This window comes from Tympanuchus pallidicinctus, unplaced genomic scaffold (assembly GCF_026119805.1).
Source record: "Tympanuchus pallidicinctus isolate F22 unplaced genomic scaffold, pur_lepc_1.0 scaffold31, whole genome shotgun sequence".
Lineage (NCBI taxonomy): Eukaryota > Metazoa > Chordata > Aves > Galliformes > Phasianidae > Tympanuchus > Tympanuchus pallidicinctus.
The window spans coordinates 9,458,659-9,477,625 of NW_026294749.1; the positions used below are offsets into that span (position 1 = coordinate 9,458,659).

An 18,967-nucleotide genomic window follows, 5' to 3' on the forward strand; every position below is an offset into this window, starting at 1 on the left:
TTGTACAGGGAGAAAAGTGATAGTAGAGTGAGACAAGGTGCCAGAGACTGATGCTGTGGTGCAGAGCACACATGATCCTTTACTAGGGGATCTTCCAGTTTGGGGATCTTCAAAACTGTGAGAGATGGACCCTGCTGTCTGATAGGAACTTCTGCAAACACCCCTAGAAAGGGATTTTTTCTCACGGAGGAGCCTTGTGAGTGTTCCTCTAGTATTTTTAAATTTTTCCTGGTGGATCATTGGTCCCCTCATTACTGAGTAATGGCATATTAATAACACGGTTTGTAATTGAAGGTCAGAGGTACGCCAGCGGTCAGCATTCTGATTCAGGAGGCAGGTCTGAGCCAAGGCTGAAAAAGATGCTTGCCAGTCAGAAAGATGAAGTCCCACAATGATTTTAAAGACTGACTCCAATTGGAAAGCCCCAGTTAGAAGTTGCAGTATTTTTGTAAGTTCTCATGCCATGGTAACTTGCACTGTATTTTTTACTGGTCTGCCCTGACTCTGCTTGTCTTTCCTCTAAAGACTGTATTTTTATCATCCTATAGATGCATGCTTAGATGCAGATGAATTGGGAATATGTTTGAAATTGCAGAGTTTTACATTAATGTATATTAATGCACTTTAAAAGATGGTCAAATAGAAGAATGTGTGGGTTTTTACTGAATCTCATCTTGCCTGAAGTTCAGTGAGATGACCATGAAGCACAAAACCAGCAAAATGAGTGCACCTAAATGTACCCTGGAGTTCATGGGCAGATGCAGATTGTAGCTGTGGTTTGCACGTATATTGAATACTTTTGAAAAAATCCCAAGAGCAGCTTTCATTTTTTAGTTCTATCTCAAATTCTACCTTCTTCTCTTTTACTCTTAATTCATTAGGAAGTTCCCCCTGTTCATAAGCAAAGCACTCGCCTACAAACCTGAACAGAAAAATTCAGAGCTTGTTATATCATCGTATTAAAGAAAGAGAGGCATTCTTGAAATGCATTTATCTGTTTTGTATAAAGTCTTTTGTGTTAAGAGACTGAAGACTGTGAAACTAAGGATTTCCTGGTATCTCTTCCTCTACAACCAGACAAAGCTGAACTCATGATCTTTTGTTCAATTCCCTGTTACATCTTATTTTTGTTTGGTTTTTTTTCATTGCCTCCCACTCATAGAAACCTGAAACTTGCCTATTTTTTAAATCTTCCTTCCCTTTTCTTTCTTGCCTAAGTCTTACAAATCTCCTCTACACCTCTACTTCCTCTCTTCATGATGTTTCTAAGATCTGTCCTTTCTCCTCTGTGATGAGTAAAACTCATCAGCAGGTTTAAAGTGAGCCTTTTGGCCTTGTGTGTTCTTAGCAATGAAGCCAGTTTACTGATAACTTAAACTGTAACCTGGCCACCAGCATTAATGCCACCCCAGCAAGGTCCTTTTGTACATCCCAGCTTTAGCACTGCCCCTAGGACTGGCCTTTCTTGGGTCATCAGTTGAGCCTGGCTGATTTGCTTCTGCTTGCCTGAAGCTGTCTTCTCAGACTTGACCCCAGCTCAGTAATGCTGGCCTGATTATCTTTTTCTGAATCTTGCAATAAGCATTGCTGATGGCACTGCTGGCACTGATTGCTGACTCTGGGACTCCTGACAGATGAGATCTGATCTGTGGCTTGTGTTTTCATCAGCGTTTGTACAACCTAGCCATTCTCAAATCTCATGATATGCAAAAGCTGGGTTGCTGCTGTCTGGCCCTAATCTCTCTCATGGTCTCCTAACAGCCACAACCACTAGGTACCTTTGTGAGCCATTCTGACACCAGGCCTAAGGCAAACTCAGTGTGGCTCCTTGAACTGACAGCAAATGTAGTCCCTTGGTATTTGTGTTCAGCCATAGGCTTTCATGAACTTCAGTCATTATGCAACCAGATGGCCAGAGCTGATGTCAGCCAGAAGCCAAGCCAAGTATATCTTCAGAGGTCCATTAAATCATTGGAATTGCTTAATGACATAGAACGTTTCAAAGAGCTGCAAGATGGTGTATTAGTAGCATTGCTCTAATCAGCCTTTTAGGGTTTCTTAAATAAAGAGAAAATTTACTTGTGAAATATTTTGAGCTCTGTTTTCTTCCTAGTTTTCAGTTTTTCTTCAGACATGGCACTGGAAACAGCTAGTTTGAGTTAGCTTGGGATTTTTTTTTCTCTTTTTTTTTCTTCTGTCTTTCTGAGAAGTCAGCGTGGTAAGGGAAAGAAATCTAAAGCAATATGTTCTCCAGATGTTGCTCTTTAAAGTACAGTAGGCCAAATTCTGATTCTTAGAATAGACAGGTACTACACTGTCCTGCATTAATTTTGTTCTGATCAACAAAACCCTGTATTCAAACCCTTCAAGTTCCTGAATATAGTCTCTTCTACTCTCAACTTCTGCTCTCAGCTTCTCTTGCAATAAGGGCTTTGTGTGCTCCATCTTGCTTCAGCACCCCGTTTGCTTTATTAGAAGTGTTTGAAATAACCAAATTCTTGGTCAGGAGAGGAGACATAAAACTGCTACCTTGGACTTCTGGAGGGCATACTTCAAAATATTCAGGACGCTGGTAGGGAGGGTTCCTTGGGATTCAGTCATGAAGAGTAAAGGGCTCCAGGAAGGCTGCTCTCTCCTCAAGAAGAAAGTCTTAGAGGTGCAGGAGAAGGCTGTTCCCCTGTGCCATAAGATGAGCTGGTGGGGGAGAAGATAAGTGTGGAACAGAGAAATTTTTCTGAGGATCCAGAAGAAAAAAAGAGTCTACCTTCTGTGGAAAAAGGGATGGGCAGAGAGCACAAAGAAGTTGTTAGGATATGCAGGGAGAAAGTTAGAAGGGAAAAACCCAGCTTGAATTCAACATGCCCACTGTAGTAAAAGAGAACAGAGCTCTGTGGCCAACAAAAGAACCTTAGCAGTGCTTAACCATGTAGAAAAGATGAGAATGCCACTATGAAACATCTCCAAATTCTCCTGTTTATTTCTTCATACTCCTCCTGCCTATTGCCTCTGGAAACCCCAACGCTGTTCCACGAAGAAAGGCCTTTCCTTCATAAACAATCTGCTCTCTGAACGTGATTCTCAGTTCCAAACATTTGACACATTCAGACTGGACATAAAAATTACCCAGGGCTGAACATGAGCCTTACGATGGAAAGTTCAGAAATTTCAATCCTTTCAGTTTGTCATGGAAAGTGGGTTCTGTGGTTCAGGGTAGGCTCTTAAATATGAAAAAAGAGCAAAGTTCTGGGGAACGAGGATTGTTTTAAAGAGAAGTTGCGATGGCTGGGATGCTGATGTGAGCTACATCTTGATGGAGCTTCCAATGACTAAGTTACATTTAAGCATTGTTAGCAACTATCAGCAAGGGAGCTGAATCTTCTGTAAGACTGAGTTTCTTGGAGGAGATGAGCTAGCTTCTTAGGAGAGCTTCAGTCCAGTTCCTGGGTGAGAGCCTGCAGACTCTGCTTTAGCAGGAGGTTGGACGTGATGATCCCTAGAGGTCCCTTCCAACCCCTATGATTCTGTGACTCTGAGATGAATTTTGATGACCTGAAGAACTTATACATCCCAAAGCTGTTTTACTCGCCTCCTATATTTGCTACCTATTTTAATGTATCTTTCCTCTCTATTACCTTATCTACAATAGACAGATAATATTGGGTTAAAAGTTTGTGGGAAATAATTGGTATACAATTTTATACCTATATGCTCTTTCTTCATCTGATAATGAATGTACTCAAAGCATCCAGTCTTCTTGTGCTGTGTTCTTAGAACACAGATGTTTTCAGATTTAAATCAGCTTTCTTACATATCTTTAACTTACATGCTGGCAGTCATGACCTAGCCACAGGGCTTCTATGTAATTTATCTTAATAGAAGAAATCAGGAATTACTGCATGTATGTTTATGATGGAGTTGATGTGGCCATCAGAAATAACAAAATAGAAGAATAGGATGTGGTTAAAACATATGCCTCATATTTCTATGACAGTTGCCCAATAGTGAAAGATGATGTGAAACTCCACTGTATGCCTACTGGAAAAACAGTCCATCAAAAGGGAAATATTCCTAATATTCTGTGGAAGGCATGGGCTCATCTTTTCAGTAGGCACCTCTTGGAAGCCAGATATTCTCTCTTCTTCAGGATGCTGCATTTCCCATCTTTGCCTCCCACATCTTGCTTGCTTGTATGTTTTGTGAAAACTGTCCAGATCTCTGCCTGTCACAGGCACTGTTTGGGAAAGCGTTCTTCCTGAAAGTGGGCTGAGTGTGGCTGAAATGGCTGTGGGGAGACAAGGAAAAGGCTTAAGAGAGAAACAGCCCTAACCAAAAGATTGAACATCTCATCAGAGTAAAATAATAAATTCTTTCCTTGTTTTGACTGCTCCTTTGTGTTTATTTATTTATTTTTCTGGTTTCACTTGTGCTCCATGGTAAAGCAAACAGCATGAGACAGCATGGATTGCAAAATACCATCTGTAGGTTCTTTGTGAAAATGGAGGAAGTGGGAGCAGAGGGCATTTCATTTCATGCATCACATCTTGCTGCAACCAATCTGTAAAAATCAGTAAGATTTACAACCCTTCTTGCATTGAATGTCAAAACCAGACATCCTGTCTTTCATCCAAAAACAGGATAGGTGAATTTGTGTTCCCAAAATTGAGCATACTGCAGGCACTGGAGTTTTTCTTCCTTTAACTGCTGTTTATCATCAGAAATACTGTGTGAAGACTGAAATGCAACAGTCAGTAGTAGGGCATGGGCTTACCCAGTTCAGAGCATCATCTCTGAAAGAAGCTTGGATGGCTTGCCCATCACTGTGTCTCTTTTCTCCCCGCAAATGAAAGTACAAGCTGTTTTTGGCAAAATATTTGTTTGCTTTTGAGAGTAGAGGAAGCATGTGTAAGAGAATAAGGAGAAAGAAGAGAACTCAATTCATGAGTGGCTTACAAATCAGGTAGTACGGGTGTTTTTGCTGGCACATTCTAAATTATAGGTTAAAGCCTTTGCCGTGGATATGTGAAGTCTCCACATCTGTCAGAGGACAGACTAAAATATTACCTTCAGTTGGAGTAAGTACTTGTGTGCCCTTCAGGCAGCAGATCAGCTGGTTGTCCTTACTAGGTTCCTCACTGTAAGTGTCATGCAGAACTGGACAGGAAGGTGGAAGATAAATGAGCACAGCAAGGCTATGTTATCCCATACCACAGGGACTCATCGTGCCAACTTTAAATCTGGGAGACTGGAACAGGTTCAAAATTTTGTCTCTCTCATTTCATGTTGAAGTTCTACTTTTGGAATAACCTGAATTAGGTCTTCCTGCAGAGCCCTTTTGGAAGTATTCTATGTTCTGCACAAAAGAGTGAGGTAGGTTTTAAGATAGAAACGGTCAATGACTGCTTTGCTGTATTCACCTCATCTCCCAGGTATTCTCCCTGCCACTGCTATGCATATAGGTTGGAAAAGCATCCATGGAAATGAAAATCCAAACATGGGACTGTCTGATATCCTCAAAAAAGAATGAGGCTCAGCTTGCCTTGAGCAGAGGAGCTCTCTCCTACGTGTTTGCTCTCAACTATTAGAACTGTTAGTGTTCCATCTGCTTTGTGGCTTTGCTAGTATGATTGTTGAGAACTTACTCTCCATTTGTCAAAAATCACCCCAAATATTTGAATAATTTTGCAGACGGTAGTTTTGTCTCTTTCTTTTGTTTCTGAGCTACCAATGGATTAATTTGAAATTCATTTGTTTCAGTTAGGGAGAGATATTTTTCTTCCTAGCTTTAAAGAAGCAGAACACAGATGTTTGACACAGTAGAAGATAACTCAGTTTCAGTGGATTGTAAAGGCTGAGGGATGTCCTTCTGCCAAGTGTTTATGCATATGTATCTACTTTTATCTGTCTACTGATAATGTTTTATCTATGTACTGATTGTGTATCTACTGTTCTCCTTATTTGAACACATTTGTAGTTGTACAGTTTCTACTTTGTGGATATCTGGATCTGAATTGATATAGTTGTTTATCATGCCGACTGGAGCTTGTGCTGGATATCCATCCAGCAGCCCCTTTCAGTGTGAGTTGCCAGCAATGTCCTGCAGAGGAGCAGTGCAGAAAGGGGTGTGCATAGAAGGAAATGAGTTCAACTGTTTCAGCAAAATCTGCCAAAGAACATATTTCAGAGGTCATTGTGTAGCCTATTGTTACAAGTGGGACAATATTTTATCAGCTGAAAGTACAGAATAATTCTGTAATGGCTATTGACATCTCACAGTCAGGTATTTCTATGCATTGCTGTTTTCAAGGCTGGTATCAGAAAGCTTCCAGGGCAAGAGGAGATGCAGATAGCTCCTTACAGCATGACAGCCCTTTTCTAGGGAGGCTCCGTGGGTTGGGAGCATTTGGCTTCACTGCAGGGACTTGAGCAGTGTAAAGCAGTACATAGTAGACAACCCAGCAGTGAATGTGATTTGTCTGGGTTTCTCTTGTAAGCCCACATTCCTTTAGTAAAGATTGGAAAGTGAGAGAAATAATTGACGTTTATTATTCACTGCCATGTGCCACTGTATGTAACTCATGGTTTCCACCCACTGTCTTACCTTGACTGTTGTAATTTGAGACCTGGCCAATAATGCTCATATTAATCAGTTTGTAGATGGTGGGAGGAAGTAAGTCACAAGAAGAGACCTGGCATTAATTTAATGACAGTCCTTCTGCTACTAACATGAGAGATATGGCATGGCTTGCACATGCAAAAGATGTAATATCCTAGCATTACAAAAGACACGTGCATTTTCTTCATAGCAACAGTTACCTTCATCGTTTTCACCCTATAAAAGCAACAAAAAGTCCCGTGTAGTCTATTGCCATTATTGTGATGCATCCAATGCAGCAGCTGTTGAAGAATTCAGTTCTACACTTGCATGAGGAAGAGAAGTAGCCTCAAACCTCCACAGACACAGATTCAGAAGGTTTCAGTTTCCATGTGCACGTTCAGAACAGGGTCTTGCATACCTCAACATGCCACCAGAATGAGAACAGGGCCGTATAAGTAGTTTTATGTCTGTTTCTTTTGTTTCAGAAGTCCATTTGGACCCTCAGAGAACATGGTGTCCTGCAGCAGACTGCCAAACGGTGTGCTGCATTGGACCAAATGAGTCGGGAGCGCCGGTGCCGGTGGAGTGCCCAGCCTGCCACATGATGTTCTGCTCCTCTTGTAAAGAGGCATGGCACCCACAGCGCCCGTGCCCAGAAAACCAAGCTCTGGTAACAACAGAGCAGGGGTAAGAGTAAAACCCACTATGGCTGTGCTAGTTCTTCTTGGCATAGGGTGCTTGTTCTGTGTCCAACTGCAATTTCATGGAACTGTTTTCTTAACGGCATCACTGATACTGTCCATCTCTGCTGGCATTTCCTAAATAGAATTCCAGTCTAATTTCTATCTTAAATTATGCATGTTGGTTTTATATAGCATTAAAGACCAAGAAAATGGAGTTTCACTTTCATATGATGTAAAATCCTACATCTAGTAGTGGATATACTTCAGTGTATTCTATTGAATATAATAAGCTTCACACATCGTGTTAAGACAATAACATTAGATGCTCCAGAAAATAAGTAGAATCTACATTAGGAGCTGAGTATCAGCAGTAACTATATTTAAATTTCACTTTAATGTTTCCTTTCTCTTCTAGATCACTTACTGGAACTGAGACAGAAGCACCAATTAAGCAGTGCCCAGTTTGTCGGATCTATATTGAGAGAAATGAGGGCTGTGCTCAGATGATGTGCAAGAACTGCAAGCACACGTTTTGCTGGTACTGCCTACAGAACTTGGATGTAAGTGCCACAGAGAAAAAAAAATCTAGATGAAGGCTTAGTGGGGGCTGAGGTTAGTCTGAAGCTCCACCCAAAGTTCTCCACCAACCTAGGAAGTCTAGTTCTAGGAATAACTTGACTTATTTCAGATGCTGATTTAATTCCTTTTTCTCATCCAGTGCTTTTATTTATTTCAACATTCTTTTTTTCATAAGGGATTATAGCCATATCCAAAGGTCCCATAGCAGTTCTTTGAGGGAAATGAGATGTACTAGTTACTTTCTGAAAGCTGATTACTGCATTACCTTTCTCCAGTACCTCCTTTCAGTGCAGTAGCTACAAATGGTTTGGTTGAGAGTAAGAGAGATGGTAAGATCTTCCTTCTCCAACCACGTGGATCACAGCCTGTCCAAAAAGGGCATGGTACTGGGAAAAAAACATTTTCATGGGAAGATCTGTTAAGAGCTCATATAAACTAGGTCTGCTTTACAAGTCCATTTTTAGTGCTGCGTTCATTGAAGAGAATGATAGATCAGTTGATATGACAATAAAGCTGTGGGATTATGGATGTGGATTATGAAGTGCAAGTAGTTGTTTCTCCAGTGATACCAGCTAGTCTCAGCTTTTGTGGACTTCAGTCTTTCTGACAGGATTAAGAATACAAAAAGTAATGAACTCTGGTACGTGAGTTTCTCTTTCTTGCACAGTCACTAGTAACAAATGGGGGAGTGTGAAAATAACATTTCTAGCACTTGACATAAAATATTGAAAGATGCACAGCTTTTTTTCTTCTTTCTTGTACTCCACAGCCAGCAAACAATGAGACTTCCTCATTCTTCAATCTTTGTTTTCTCAGAATGCATATTTAACTTAACATCATGCCCTATTTTTGGATGTGGGAGAGCAATTTTTCAACATCTGTCTCTGGCTTGCCTCAGAGTACAGACATTACACAGTGATTGCTTAACACCATGCTGAGCTGGAAGACCATCAGATTCACAGTTTTGGTAGACACATCCTCACTAAGTTTCAGCCTGTTCTGGAGGAAAAAAAAACCACAACCAAACTGTAGCTATGTGGTTCAAATACAGTTTTTCTAAATGAGCAGGGTTACAGGAACGCCAGGTTTAGATGTAGCTAACAGCTGCAGAGCTAAAGAATAAAGCTGAAGAGTGAAAGAGGAGGCAACATCATGTTACAATGCAGCTGGCAAGGGGAGAGTAATGTGGAGCATTCGTCACGTTCTGAATTAAAAATGGTTAATTCAGTATTGCTGGGAAAAGAAAAAAGAAAAAAGTCATTTCCTTTTTTTTCTTCTTGTAATTATTTTCTTGTTAAGTCTATGAAGAAAATGCAGGCGTAGCAGGACAGAAGGTAGAAGTACCTCAGAAGATAATACCTGAGATTGCAAACTTCCTGAAATATCTTCTCCAGAAGCCCCGTTAGCATCACCAAATAACAGACTAGGTACCTGTGCAGTAAGTGCAGTGCATATAGGTAACGTTTTTTAAAAGCATGTGAGGGAAGGAGCTATAAAGTAGGGGAAGGAGCTATAAAGTAGCTTGGGTCCTAAATACACTGCACTGATTGGGACTGCAAGAATTTTCTCTGGATGAATATTTGGAAGACAGATGAGTTTGCCTGTCAGCAGCTGGTGGTTTTATGGCAGCGTCAGGAAAGTTGTATTTCCAGTGCAGTTCCCAGACTGTAACCTCCTCTTACAGCTTCTTCTTTTTATTTTTTTTTCAGAATGACATCTTCTTAAGGCATTACGACAAAGGCCCTTGCAGAAACAAGCTCGGCCACTCGCGTGCTTCGGTGATGTGGAACAGGACGCAGGTGTGTTCCTAGTCAGCTAAGCAGAACAATCATGCATGTGTGAAGCAAAGACATTTTACCCTTCAGCAGAGAACCAAGATTGTTTTTCATGCTTTCATTTTTTAGCTTAATCCATGCTTATGCATGCACATGCATTTTATTTTTCACGTTAGCTGAATATGTATTTTTCCCCACTATGTCTTGCAGGTTGTAGGGATCCTCGTTGGACTAGGTATCATAGCACTGGTGACCTCTCCCTTGCTGCTTGTGGCATCTCCATGCATCATCTGCTGCATTTGCAAATCTTGCCGAAGCAAAAAGAAAAAGCACAGCCTACCTACAACCTAAAAGTCTGTGTCTGAGCCTGTATCTGTACAGTACACATTTGTGAGAAAGCACAACGGTTGGATTTTGGTGCCATACCTATCACATAATGCTCCCCTTTTTTCCTTTTTTTTTTGGCCAATTTTTGGGATAAGTGCCTATTCTCTACAGGCTACTCTATCGATAACAAGTGACAGGGTGGAAGAAGTCTAGATAATTGCAGAGTACATACGGTATATGGTTTTGCTTTCTGACAGAAAAACATAACGCCATTCAGTAGCTCATACTCTCAAGTGTGAGCCACCTCTTGAGGCTGCTAGAACTTTACCATCTTCTGTCAGCCACACATGAATCAACTCTGCAGTATTAATCTGCTTTTGCAGGCCCAGTTGTTACTGCCATGCTTTCCGTTGGTTCTTGGTGAAAGTCTCTGAAATTTTTGAGTGTGTTTTAAAAGGGGAAGAGAGGAGGCTCGATGTTTTTCTGTCTGCCAGCGCATCCCATTAGAGGTAACAAACTGTTAAAAAATGTATTTGACAGTTTTCTGTCAACTGGCAGCCGTGGCATTTCTTTCAGCATTGAAATCAATGGGTTTTATATTACTGATTCCAATGACAATTAAAAGCCAACAAAACTATTTTGAAGACAGAGCTGCCTTTTAAGAGACTGGACTAGCTTGAGAAAGCTGTATTTTTTTCTGATCAGACATGCTGTATCTACTTAGAAATATAAGGAGTTTGTATATTTCCCTGATATTGGGCACACCTTTTGTCAGTAGCATGGGAATAATTCCACCTTGAATCTAATAATTTAGGAAAGGCAGTGATACAGCTCCTGTTCTTTCAGTACTGCGATCTTGGCTGTGTGTGTATCCAGTGACCTCATGTCCGTGGATGTACCGAGTGCATAATGCACAATTTATTTTCTAGGTAGTCAGTATATTTTTTCAACAGTTTACCTGGAATAGCAGCAAGAACCCTGTAATGTTACTCAGAACAGGATAAGGAAAACACTCTCTTGGACCTTCCGGACCTGCTGATGTAAATACTTGAGAAATGCTGTGCAACCATCAGTCCACAGGTGGATATTTCTTCTGTCCTGCTCAAGGTTAACTAACTGTTATATATATATCATTTTTTAGTTATTCTGGATCTGTCATTTAATACAGCCTTCATTTTCATTTGGTGCCTCACTGTCAAACTGATTCAGACCCTACTATCAGTTACACCTGTATAAATTCACTTAAACCTCCCTGAAGAGCTGAAGTTACTTCGGGCTCACTCAGGAGTAGCTGAGATCAGACTCTGCTCCCCTGAGTTTATTTCCTTAATGGCTGGTGCTCCTCATAACCCTGGCCAGCAGCGGCTTTTGTTCTGGGCTCCCAGTGCATTTTATATCTGTGGGAACTGATACGAGTTTGCACTATGTAATCAGTTGTAATTCCATACCCCTTGTGATAAGGGCTGCAATATTTAAATGAGATGCTTGGCCTGAGCATTGTCTCAGGCTCTTCCTCCTCTTGTCTACCCTCCTGCATGCACACGGTGCAAGGCACCAGAAGGATGTTGTGAAGAGCATCTCTTCTGTTGCATTTGGCTGAACCTCAGGAACTTTGCCTTCTTGGCAGTCATAAATGTGACCTTCCTTTGTTTAACGTCGCCCTCTGGTTCCTGTAACAGAAGTGGTAGATGTTCTTATTTTAAGAAAGTGCAGTCTGTTGAGCAGACTAGCATGGACAAAGGCCTTAAATGATACTGTCTGTTTTACTTTTACATTGATTTATTTTATAAATGCTCTCTGATTTTGTTACCAGTGGCGGTGCTCGCCAGTTGGAAAGGCTGTATTTATTCTTCATCCATAGCCTCTAAGGGAAGCAGAAAAATAGTCAGTACATTTTAAATGTAAAGTGCAATGCAGGCAACTACAATTTATAATAAGTGGAGAATGTTTTCTGTATGGTTGTTGTTTTTCTTTTTTAAGAATAGTAATGGTTGTGCTTGGGGGCAGTTATGGCATATTAAAGTATCCAGCCCTTGGCTTTGCACTATTTTTCTATCGATGTTTTTATGGCACTGCTGTCATCTTCAGCTTATTTACAAACTTGCAGTTAAAAGTCTTACTGTAAGAAAGCATCAAGAACAAAGGTATAAGAGCTGTACAGTGACCAAACAGCTATACAGCTGTACACTGACCATAACCAGCATTGTGAGGTACTGAGAGTCTTTGTGTGTTGAACTTAGTTGTTTTTTCATGTTTTGTGATCCTATTTCTGCTAGCCAGTTTCTTTCTTTGCCTGCTTCCTCTTTCCCTTGCAGATGCTCAATGAAATGAATGTTTCTCCTGATTTTTCATTAATACTGCCATGTTAATGAAATTACGAAGTTCTTCCCTCTGTTAAAGGAATGCAACTGGAGGCAGTATCTTACTTGGAGTACAGTAGGAGGATTATTTTACTTAAAAGGCTTTGCACAGTGTACTGCATATCCTGACTTTTCATTGCATAGGGATTCCTGAGTGTGCTTTAAGTACACTGTGACCTTGCTAGCTCATAAGGCTCAACTAACTCAGCTGTGCAGAAGTTCTGGGAGCAGTAGAGCCCTACCCCTTGTCTTCCAGTAGACAAATATTTTGCACCAACTCATCACACTTAAAGGCTTCCAAAGAACTATATGAGCAGGAGACTTTTTACAGTGTTTCTTTCTTTCAAAAACAAAAATTATAAGAGAAACCATAGAATCGTAGAATGGTTTTTGTTGGAGGGGACCTTAAAGATCTTCTAGTTCCAACCCCTCGACCACAGCCAGGGTTGTCAGCCACCAACTCAGGATGCCGAGAACCCATCCAACCTGGTCTTGAATGCCTCGAGGGTTGAGTTACCCACAGCTTCTCTGGGCAGCCTGTGCCAGTGCCTCACCACCCTCTGAGTGAAGAATTTCATCCTAACATCTAACCTAAATCTCCCCTCTTTTAGTTAAAAGCCATTCCCCCCTGTTTTATCACTGTCAAACCATCTAAAAAGTTGGTTCCCCTCCTGCTTGTAAGTTCCCTCCAAGTACTGGAAAGCTGCAGTGATGTCTCCCTGGAGCCTTCTCTTCTCCAAGCTAAACAAGCCCAACTCTTTCAACCTTTCTGCCATAGAAGAGGTTCTCCAGCCCCTCTGATCATCTTCATGGTCCTCCCCTGGGCTTGCTACAGCAGCTCTGTGCCTTTCTTGTGCTGGGAGCCTCAGGCTTGAACACAGTACTCCAGATGGGGCCTCAAAAGGGCCAAGCAGAGGCAGGACAATCACCTCTCTCTCCCTTCTTCCACCGCTCTTCTGATGCAGCCCAGGATGCAGACGGCCTTCTGAGCTGCAAGAGCACACTGCTGGCTCATGTCCACCTTTGTGATGTTTCCCCTTTTCCAATCGCCAGGGACTTTGCCAGACAGCCACGATTTTTTAAATATATGTGGAGATTGACTTGGCAACCACATCAGCTAATTCCTTCGGAACCCTGGGATGCACATCATCAGATTGATTTGTATACGTTCTGCCTCATGAAATGGTCTCAGACTTGCTCTGCTCTTACAGTGGGATTGATTTTGCTCCCTCAGTCCCCACTTAGAATTTCCAAGACACAAGTGGTGTGAGGAGCCTGACTGGCTTTGAAGACTGAGGCAAAGAACTCATTAAGAACCTCTCCATGTCTGAGGCGGCCAAAAATAAAATAAAATAATGATCATCATTTTATAAAAAAATTATTGCAAACGTGGCAAATAGTAACTGAAAAATTTGAGTAGAGGAGGAAGAGCTCTAGCTGCTTTTAGCTGTGCTAAATCAATGTGAGTCCACCCTCTTGAGCTCCGTCCATGAGATGTGGTGCACAGTACTGCCAGCCTTCCCACTCGCTATCCTTGCCATCCATCCTTCTTCCTTCTGGCTTGGGGCATGTGTGTGGGTAACACACAGGGGACAGAGCTCAGAGCTGGGTGCTCTGTAGGAGCTGGGATCTATGGCATATGGCCTGGCCTGGCTCCATCACCTGAAGCAAATGCTTCTCATGCTATAGCATAGGCACTTCTCCACAGTATTCGTTGTATTATTGTAGACCTATGGGAGGTGGTCAGTGTGGACATTCAATAGTTGGTTATTTTTCAGTGGTGCATGAGGTTACTCTAAGAAGAACATGAGGGCTTACAGTAACTGGTGTTTATACGGTGTTTTTATGATGTTAAGTTCTAGGTACTCTTACCTGTCCAGTAACATAGCATAAAGTATAGGTCCAAAGAAAAGTTTAAAGTATACGTCATTTTTACTTGAATAAACTAGGAGAAACTGGATACTATCTTCATACTTGCTTGGAGATATGCAAGTGGGCAGCAATCAACTCCATTTCCACAAACTAACAGCAAAGTAAGCTTTCAGCTGCTCTGTTTGTGGTACTGCAGCAGGCAGTTGTGTTGCAGTGCCTGCAGCTTTAACGGTCTGAAATCTGTTTTGCACTGTGTTTTCCTTTTCACAGTCACTTTTTTCTTCCTCAGACCAGATTCCCTTTAAGATCCTATTTTTCATCCCCAGTCTCAGGCCAAAGATTTTTAGAGTGAAATTAGTAGATTTCCTTATGTGAAAATAAAAGCCTTCTGATAATTTTCTTGCAAATTTTATTAAGAAATTTGATGCTGAGGCAATGACCAAAGAAAGAAAATTCCAGCTTGGCTTGTTTAGAAAAACTTCATTTAAACTCGAGAGGTGGTCTTGGAATACGTAAATAAGGACTGCTTTGGTAGAGCACTACAGCTTTTAAGCCTCGTGTTTCAAGAAATATGCTGTGAAAAAAAAATCACAGCTTCGATTATCTACATCAAAAGAGATTCTCCTGTAGGCATTCAACATCCTTCCCCATCCCCCTAGAATCCTTCTAAGGTGAACTTGTACAATAAGATGATTTGAAATATACAGTAGAACAGATTAACTCATACAGCAGTGGTAAGATATCTTTCTCACATGTAAGACCAGGCCCTAATTTTTGTGGGTTGCAATAAAAACACAAAGATGTACCTTGCCTGGAATAAAAAGAATTGATTCTTCTGCATTCTGCTAGGAACTGCTAAGAAGTGAACTTACTGCTAAGATTATGAAAACCTTCCACCCCTTTTTTTCTTCATCCTCTTGTTAGTTAAGTAATGTAGCAAGAACATAATGCTTTTGCAGAACAAGAATCCCAAAGGTCTGTTTTGTCACTATGTTGAGTTACACAGATCCAATGCACTTTTGAAAATTCATTATTTATATAATTCATACATAATTTATGTTTTGTAATTATAAAATACAGATTTTGAGGGCTGTGATACGTTTTACTGTATGATACATTTATTTGAGTTGCATTCAGATTGGAAATCTTTCCTCTTCTTCCTGGGGAGAAAATCATCGTATTCCTGGCAGGGTAAATTCCTATGGTTTGCTGCTGTCCACAGTAAATGTTTTGTGCTGTGTTTTACTTGTGCGTTATGTCTTGTTATGATCTCTCAAGTTAGTTCTCTCTATCAAGCAAATACTATGGTTAGGGAAAATATTTTCCTAGCAGTGCATTTTGGTGACTGCCACAATTTGGACTATACAAGATGATGATGATTGACAAGATCCACCAGCTTTTTAGAGGACATGACCTCATTCTTTCCCTTTCTCTTACCCCTTCTGCCCAAGGAGGTTTCTCTTTTCCTAGCTTAGAATTAGGGACTTCTCTCATTAGTCTGTGCCTTCTGAATGTCCAGGATGGAGCAGCTGCTTCTGGTGGCGACGTGCTGGGAGATCCCAGACAAGTTGAATGTGCAGTGCTTGCAGCGTTAGTGCAGTGAATTTCTTACATTTCAGGAAGGCGCCTGGTGGCTCACAGCTGGCTGGGACATGTGCTGCAGATGTGGTTGGTGGAAGAGGGACTTTGTCCAAGCAGCTTCATGAGTGCCCCCAGCTGTAGGGCGACCGGCTGCAGGACACGTGTGGTGCTGAGCCACTGCAGCGCTGCAGCTGTGATGCCGGGCCATGTCACCATGCATGCATGTCTCCTGAGTGCTGTAAGAGCTGCCGTCATCTCTACCTTACCCAGATTGCACAGCAAACCTCTGTTCCTTCAGTTTTCCAGTACCTGCTACTTGCAGAGAAACCTCAGATCAGATGAGTTATTTGGGGCTGGGCTGGTCTAGGCATTCATTTTGCTGAAGGTCTAGAAGGAAAAGCAAACTGCTATATGCCCTGCTGATACCAGCATCAGGGGCACCGAGTGTCAATTTGTGAGAACTCTTCCTCTGCCACAGTGTTGCATATTTTTCAGGAAAAAAAAAAAAAATTAAAGTGTTTTTTTGTTGTTTTAAGGCGTACTTTGAGGTGTCTGAGCCCAGCACCTGATCCTGAGTGCAACATGGACTGGCATCAGTCACAGACCCTGCTGGGTGGCAGCGCTGGGCTCAGCCCAGCTGTGGTCTCCCAGCTCTTGCTGGCAGGAGCAGGACACGGGGCTTCTATTGCTGTGCTGGGCAGATGGTGTGGAAGGGAATGATTAAATTGCAACAGGAGGAGGCAGTCCCTGAGCAGAGGGCCAGCCCCTGCTGTTCAGAGGGACTTGTCTCCTGCACTGTGCTGCACAGCGCTGAAATCCTCTTCAGCGTTCAGAGGTCGTTTACCTGGTACTTGGTTCAACTTCGGTTTTATTTATCCGGGTTTCTTCCTTTCTTCCAGGTAATACACTTTCTTCACCACTCTTACCCTGGTGAAGGGCAAAAGGGTTTGATCTTTGTAAGATTTGTTAAAATATTTCTGTGTTTATAAGAAAACTGACGTATAAAGAAATAAGTGCTTTTGTAAGATTTTGTTGTATGATTCAGCATTTAAACATTTTACAGATGCAATTTTTTGCACTCTCTCTGCGTACATTCATGAAAGTATATATTTATTTTCTGTCTTAGAGGTTTACTTTGGTGTTTTTTTTCTTCTAATGTTACAAAATGCAATATGTGCGACATTAAATAACAGTGAAAACATCACGTTTTGTTGCAATTCTCTATCAAACTGTCTTCCAAAAGATGAACGTTTGGTTAAAAAAAAACACTACAAGAATAATTCAAATCTGGGCTGCTTACTGGAAATGCACAGGATAAAAGGGGCTCCAATAGATGGAAGTAAAATCTTGACTCTTACTTTCTGAAAAATGAATGAAATCAAACTGCATGCAGGACCTTCCCTGGGCTCCTGAACAACCTTTGAGATTTGCACTCACCCATTTACAGGGTGGGATGAGCTCTGGCACAGCTCCCACATGCTGTTGCAGATTTCCCTCTGCAGATGGGCTGTGGGACCCCTGTAAAGCCGGTCCTGTGCACACCGGTGGGGACCACATACAGAAGGCTGCAGGAGGCCAAGTCTGCTGCTTTCAAGCCCTTTCTCATCCTTGTCCTCCCCCAGTCCTTGTGGCAGATCTTGGTTTTGTGGTTTGTGTTGCCAGAGGATATAATGAAGCATTACACAGCCCTGTAATTGCAGGTAAACATGCTCCTCAGTTTTCTTACATGCACATATCCTACTGTACTTGTAAGGGACAGTCACAGCTATGTTCTGAGCATCAAATATTAAAGTTGTGTTTACTATTAAGTATTTCTAGCTTAGCTACAATTACTCAGCACCCAGAGTCAGGATTTTCCAGCTGAGTGACACATCCTTGAAAACCCAACCTGCCACATGGGGGGCTTTTCACCTCAGCAGATTATCTGATAGATCTGGAGAGTTTGGGCTTTTAGGACACATTTTTTCAGTATGGGGGTCGAGGGAAACGATGGAGAAAGCTGTTTTCCCCTGTCATTGCCTTCATAACCATGTCGCCATTGTCACCTACTGCTTAAAGTTTCGATCACACCCAGGCATTTTTTCCCACCAATTTGCTCAGAGTAAATTCAGCACCAATATTATTTTTTTTTTAAATGCACTCATTTTTATCGACTTATTTTTGCAGGCTCAAGTTTTGTTCTGTCAATGTGCAACAACGCAATGGCAGCACATCAGTCCATACAGAAACATAGCTGACATGTTACAGCAGAGCAAATACTTCCAGCACAGCAGTTTTCCATCAGAGGAGCCTGATGGAACCAGAGAACCAATATTGAGGTAGGAATGTATAAATTCCATCAAACTCAGGGTGGAAACCAGCCGTTGGCAGCCCGTGTGCCTGGTGCCCTGCCAGCTACCAGCTGCCGATGGTGGGCAGGCTGCCTGGCTCCCCACCTGGTGGACAAGTGAGCTGCTGGCTCCTCACCTGCCAGCTTGGGGCAGAAAACATTATCCATGAAAAATTCAACATTTCTAAACTTTTCTCCTATTGTTAACATTCCAGACTGAATCAGCACGAGCGATTTTCAGCTGAGAAGCAATTGCAGATGCCTCGATGCGGTCACACCTTCTTCCATGCGCGCGTGTTCTTCAGTAGAAACAGGAACTAATTACCACATTCAGTTCACTGACACTCCTTCCAACCCAAATATCTGGCCAGCTTTGGAAAGAAAAGAAAGAAGAAAGTGTATGTCCCGAAGTTTGGTTTGCTCCCTATTTCAACATGCCATTCTCCCCAGTTCCTTTACTCGTCATGAAGGCTAATATTCTTCAACAAACAGAAGTTTGTCTCAGGGTTATTTATGAATAAACCCCTGGATTTTAAACTCCTTGTATTTGTTAAGTTCCAAAAGATGTCATCTTCTTAGCTTGTCTGTATATAACAGCTATCTGCTTGCATGCCCACACTCCCTTCTTCACAGGGATGAGGGCTGACTTCAGCACTACCTTCAGCTTTATTTTTCCCTCTGCTGGGACAAACGTTACTCACGTCATCCTTGTAAAACACCTCCTCTGATCTCCCAGTGAGCAAGTTGAAGTTTTGCTCTGGTGTGAGCCTACAGACAACACCTGCACACCCTACAGTAGTTCTGTCATGCTCCTTTGCATGGCTCATGACCTTCATGCGGATGTTTCCCCCTCAGCAGCTGTCAAT

At 41.8% G+C, this 18,967-nt stretch overlaps 1 protein-coding gene across 5 annotated transcripts in view; it reads left to right on the forward strand.

Annotated features, from left to right (window-relative positions):
- RNF144B (ring finger protein 144B) overlaps positions 1-16,841 on the forward strand; it is an 84,134-nt gene extending 67,293 nt beyond the window's left edge. For all 5 annotated transcript variants that reach the window (XM_052697639.1, XM_052697642.1, XM_052697640.1 and 2 more), the window contains 4 exons: positions 7,081-7,282; positions 7,694-7,838; positions 9,567-9,656; positions 9,843-16,841. In XM_052697639.1, the coding sequence (XP_052553599.1) occupies positions 7,081-7,282; positions 7,694-7,838; positions 9,567-9,656; positions 9,843-9,983 (578 nt within the window). In that variant the 3' untranslated portion in view covers positions 9,984-16,841. The remainder of the gene's footprint in view (positions 1-7,080; positions 7,283-7,693; positions 7,839-9,566; positions 9,657-9,842) is intronic.
- Positions 16,842-18,967: the final 2,126 nt, after the last annotated feature.